At 26.2% G+C, this 5540-nt stretch overlaps 1 protein-coding gene across 2 annotated transcripts in view; it reads left to right on the top strand.

Annotated features, from left to right (window-relative positions):
• LOC100160052 (attractin-like protein 1) overlaps positions 1–5540 on the top strand; it is a 17864-nt gene that overhangs the window by 2374 nt on the left and 9950 nt on the right. For both annotated transcript variants that reach the window (XM_008185778.3, XM_016805166.2), the window contains 6 exons: positions 1557–1760; positions 3991–4119; positions 4299–4495; positions 4559–4732; positions 4805–4884; positions 4966–5296. In XM_008185778.3, the coding sequence (XP_008184000.1) occupies positions 1557–1760; positions 3991–4119; positions 4299–4495; positions 4559–4732; positions 4805–4884; positions 4966–5296 (1115 nt within the window). The remainder of the gene's footprint in view (positions 1–1556; positions 1761–3990; positions 4120–4298; positions 4496–4558; positions 4733–4804; positions 4885–4965; positions 5297–5540) is intronic.

Raw genomic sequence — 5540 nt, 5'->3', positions numbered from 1 at the left:
ATATTTTTTATTTTGAACTGTTTTAAAAATATGATTAACAAAATAGCTATCTTGGAAATTTAATAAATTTATTTTCCTAAAAAAAATTTTTGATAATTTTTGAACTTTTGAAAAAAAAAAATCGTATATTATGTTATTCAATCAGAATTTCCATACTTATTACTGTAAAAAAATTGCATTTAAAAATATTGATTTTTCACGGAGATACTAAGGGTGTTACGGGACTTCTGGGACATACTGTGTATATCACTATTATCAGACATATAATTTATACAATTAATTGTTATATTCTCTAATATTCTTTTATCTTAAAATATTTTTAAATATGCAAAAAATACTTTCTATTAATTTACAGATTTGTGATTTGTAAAGATTTCAAACCCCCCATACGTAGTTTGTATGACTGCAATAGTGCAATACTGCATGGGCTCAAAAAAAAATATGCAAAAGAATATAATTTTAGCCACTAATCATAGGCTATTTTTGAGGTTTTTTTCCATGGTCGCTTATTTAAAACTGTCAAAATTGTATTTACTATAGTATTTTATTTATCAAATGAAGATTGCAGACCCAAATGAGACAAGGTTCATTAAGCCACTGGTATCACATGAGGAGGATTTCATATACCTTAATTCAATATTCAGCCTTATCTCAACTCATATTTTAACTTTGAACATCCATCTTTTAAAAATCAATAACCTATTAAACTTCCCCCACTACCATAATATATCAGTTTGGTAACAGTCGACAAATTATTAAGTTTACACTAGTATGGAAAATGTAGCATTATAATTTATAACCAATCTTATATAAATTTATACAATTTACCACTTGAATTTTAAACTAAATATACAGTCTTGTAAAGTATTCAAATAAATATATTCGAATAGGTACTATTTTAAATACTTTTTTTAAAAAGTATTTAGATACGTATTTTAAAAAGTATTTAGATACGTATTCTGAATACTTTTATTTGTATTTTTTATTCAATAAAAAAATACTTTTTTCCAATCCAGAAAACTAGTTTTATCATGAACATTAATTTTATTCTTTGAATGAAATATAATATTGGCCCGTATTGGCCTTATCATTTGTGGTCAAAATTTAAATTTATAAATAACTTATGATTACGATGTATTTTTAATTATTAAATAATAAATGTTAATTACTAACCATTCAAAAACTGACCAAAAACTAGTTGTAAAAAAAGTATTCTAATAGTATTCGAATATGTATTCTGAATATATTTTTTAAAAACTATTCGAATACGAATTCTGAATACCTTATTTCTCATTTATTTGAATATGTATTCCGAATACAAAATTAAAGTATTCTTTACAAGACTGTATTTATACTAGTGTCGTCTATTAGCTATAAATATCTTATAATAAATAATATTGTTTAGAACTATTTAAATTTTTTTGAAAGAAATATTCATTAAACAGTAAATCAACACTGAATAATGTTTAGTTTAAATCATTAAAAGATTAATTCAATATAATACTTGGTTGTATAATATAATATGTGTCTTATTATCAAGTTAAATCTCATTCTAGATTAAATGGAACTTCTGGTTTCATTTCTGATGGCATTGGTAACTACTCGCTGGATGTAAAGTGTAGTTGGCTTATAGAAGCTGGAAATTCCACTAATTCCACGATCAGATTGCATTTTGAAGAATTCATTACGGAATGCGGTTGGGATCATTTATATATATATGATGGAGATAGTGTTCATTCTCCACTACTTGGTGTTTATAGGCATGTATTATTTCACAACTAAACAAAATCTATTTACAGTAGAAATCACTACAATGAGAGTTGGTTAGAACATTCAAATGCTAGATCCTGATACAAGTCCATATAGATTGTACATAAGTATATTTGTTTACAACAAGTACGGATAGAATCAGATATCATCTAACGTGAGAGAAACACAGAGCATATTGTTCTGTAGATATGAATGTGTATAACTATGTAAATGTCGCATCCACTTAATGTAATCGTATTTTTCATGAAATGGACATACATTTCATGAACTACGATCATATTGTGTAAGTCATATTTAAGTTCATGAAATGGACATATATTTTATCTATTTCACGAAAAGGAAAATCTTATTTTACATTTTTTAATTAATTACATCAATAAATAATATATAATAACTTTTCGTGAAATCAAAATAATAACATTGGCACAATTACATGAATCTTATATTTTTAAATTTTAGACATTAATATTATATGTTTTATACTAAACTCTGATTTGTTTTCAAAAAAATAATACCAGTTTAAATTAAGTTAAATTTTAAATTTATTAAATATATTTATTATTACTCGTATTACAATTATTTATTTTTTTTATTTATTTATTTATTTTTTTTATAAACGCCCAAGGGCATTAAGTATATAATAAGTAGAACATTATTTATTATTATATTATATGTATCAATACTTATTATTACAAATATTATTAGCGTTATGTCAATGACTGTTACACATAACAGAAGCTGACATGGCTACAATTTTAAATAATTAGATTCATGTGATCTTGTCAATGTTATTATTTCGATTTCGCAAAAGTTACCTATTGATGTAATTAATAAAAAATATAACACAAAGTGTAAAATAAGATATTTTTATTTTATGAAATGGATGAAATATATGTCCATTTTATGAACTAAAATTTGTTTTACATGATATGATGGTAGTTCATTTCATGAAAAATACGATTACACTAAGTGGAAGCAACATAAATATAATATATTATATACATTATTACATTAATCACATACGTATTGTACTGAATGTGTGCCTTTATAAGAACAGGAGCGAAACTAGCCCAAACATTTGAATAATAATGTGTAGTGCCCGTATACAATTTTACCCAATTACCGACAGTACAAAATAATTGTATTAGATACAATATAATATTATTATGTAACAATATGTAACTTTTTCATTTGGTGTTAAATTATTGACGACCCCTATTAAAATGTTGCGAACCCCAGGTTGACAATTTATCAGTGTTGGGTAGTAATGTTACGTAATTTCATTAGAATTATTTCCAAGTAACGAAAATGTAATGAAAATTACTTTTGAAAAGTAATTTCTATAGAATAACGCGTTACAGTTTCGAATTATCAAGTACCTACCTATCTATTGCAAATTGAAAAAAAGTATATGTATAATGCTGGGTTTATTATGTTTACCAATCTAATATCTATATATATTTAATTTTAACTCGTAACAATTCGTTTTTCAATGGTTTTGATATTTGAAATGTCTAATTGCTCCGTAAATCACGAGAACAGTTAATTAAATGTATTATTCCTTTAAATAGGTTTCCTATGAATATAAGCTGTGTGGAAGACTAAATTTTATATGATCCTATTAACTATACAGGTTTTATAAAGAATTTGCTTGTTCAATTTGCCTGCAGAAGATTATTGCTAAGAAATTAAAAAAAAAAATTTATTTTTGTAACGAGAAAGTAATGAGTTGTATTTCTATTTGAAAATTAAAGCAATTTCATTACAATTTTACTTGAGTAACGAGTAAAGTAACTTAATTACTTTTTAAAAGTAACTTACCCAACACTGCAATTTATATTATATGAATTCAAAGATTAATCTATCTTGAGGGGGCTATGAGTAGTTTAGTCAGACTACTATTTGCGCTTTGATATAAACATGTTTATATGAGTTCTGATGTTTTAAATTATACTTATTATTATAACTTATAAGTATTGTTAGTAACGTGAAAACTTCCAATCATATTGTGTCGTTAGTTTAGTTACAGTTTTTCAGTAACTACAAAAATCTTTCTTTTTTTTTGTTGGTATTTTTAATTTTTCCACTTATTTACAGTGAACACTCATTTTAACCTTATACAACAAGAAACAGTTTCTGACCCTTGGGACTCATTACGGATTTCTACTGTAATAAAAAATTGTTTTAAAAATAATATGTAATTATAATGTATATTTTCAGTGGTCTTATGTACTCAAAAGATTACTCTCTGCAGAGTGTACCAGAAATAGTTGCCCATTCCGGATTTGCTCTATTACATTTTTATAGTGATATAGCTTATAATTTGTCCGGTTTTAATATTTCTTACAGGTATGTTAAATTTATCTTAGAGTCCTTCTATGTAACAAAAGTTTATATATAATAACATTTTTTTATATAAAAATGTTAAAATTAAATTCAGTATTGAAGTTTATGTATTAAAGATACTATCTTTGTAAATTTAGAATTGAATTAAATAAGACTAAAAACTAATGTATAAAATATTTTAGTTTAAACACATGTCCAAGTACAACTTCCTCTAAAGAATGTTCCGGACATGGTGTTTGTGTAGACTCTGTATGCACTTGTGATGCCCAATTTATTGGAGAAGCATGCCACATTCCGATTTGTCCAAATAAATGCACAGCCAGTAATGGGGTGTGTGATAAAGAACAACATCGCTGTGTCTGCAATCCAAAGTATAAAGGTGAATTAATTATTTAGATTTGTATTTAATTCTATATTACTAATTGTGTGCTTTTTTTTATAGGTGATGACTGTAGTCAAGTAGCTGAACATGGTTACTGGGAATTATTGAAGACAAGTGATTTTGTTCCTCAAGGATCTGCATCTCATACAGCAGTTGTATGGCAAGATTCTATGTATATTGTTGGGGGAGAGTCTTTTAAAAAAGGACATATGTTATATGTTTATGATTTTAATGGTAAGTTTCTAAATTACTTATCTACATTAAATAATGAAATACAATATTTATTTTTACTTTATTTTATGTTAGGTCATGTATGGGAAACACCTCATGTAATAAGCAAAACAGCACCAACCATACGATATGGACATTCGTCTGTGCTGTTTGGTGTATGTATATCTATTATCTAAGCAATATTATAGTTTTATTTAATAGTGTTAAATATTATGCAAAATTACAATTGTTTGTAGGACAAGATATATGTTTATGGAGGAGTAAAAGAAGATGGAATTGTGTGTAATGAATTGTGGGCTTATGACATAAGTGCCAAGTCCTGGGAAAATGTCACAGTCAATACTGGTTCATGTGAACGTAACCTTATGAACATTGGTTTCACAAATCAAGCCTTGTGTGGACCATTGCGTAGTGCTGGACACACAGCAACATTGGTGCCGCCTTCGTTTATATCACAATCTACTTCGTCTGGATCAGGTTCTAGATATGTGACGGAACGAATGATTATTATTTTTGGACATTCTCCTACTTATGGTTTTATGAATTTTGTTCAAGAATATTATTTTGGTAAGTCATTAATAAATACAGTGTGTAATCGCTAATTGAGAATACTCAATATCTTTGAGTAGGGTAATGCAATTTGAATTCAGTTTTCTATTTGATTGTTATGACATAAAAATACACTTTTTGATGGCCCATGAATTTTTTTTAACTTAATTAGACTTGCGCATGCGCAATACAACTTTTTTTTCTTAATTGACAACCACCTATTTTAACTACTAATTTTATTTTGGCTAATTTTTTAATGCAT

This window comes from Acyrthosiphon pisum, chromosome A3 (genome assembly GCF_005508785.2).
Source record: "Acyrthosiphon pisum isolate AL4f chromosome A3, pea_aphid_22Mar2018_4r6ur, whole genome shotgun sequence".
In the NCBI taxonomy this organism is placed as follows: domain Eukaryota; kingdom Metazoa; phylum Arthropoda; class Insecta; order Hemiptera; family Aphididae; genus Acyrthosiphon; species Acyrthosiphon pisum.
The sequence above is the reverse complement of the archived record's forward strand: the minus strand, read 5'-3'. Positions and strand labels throughout refer to the sequence as shown.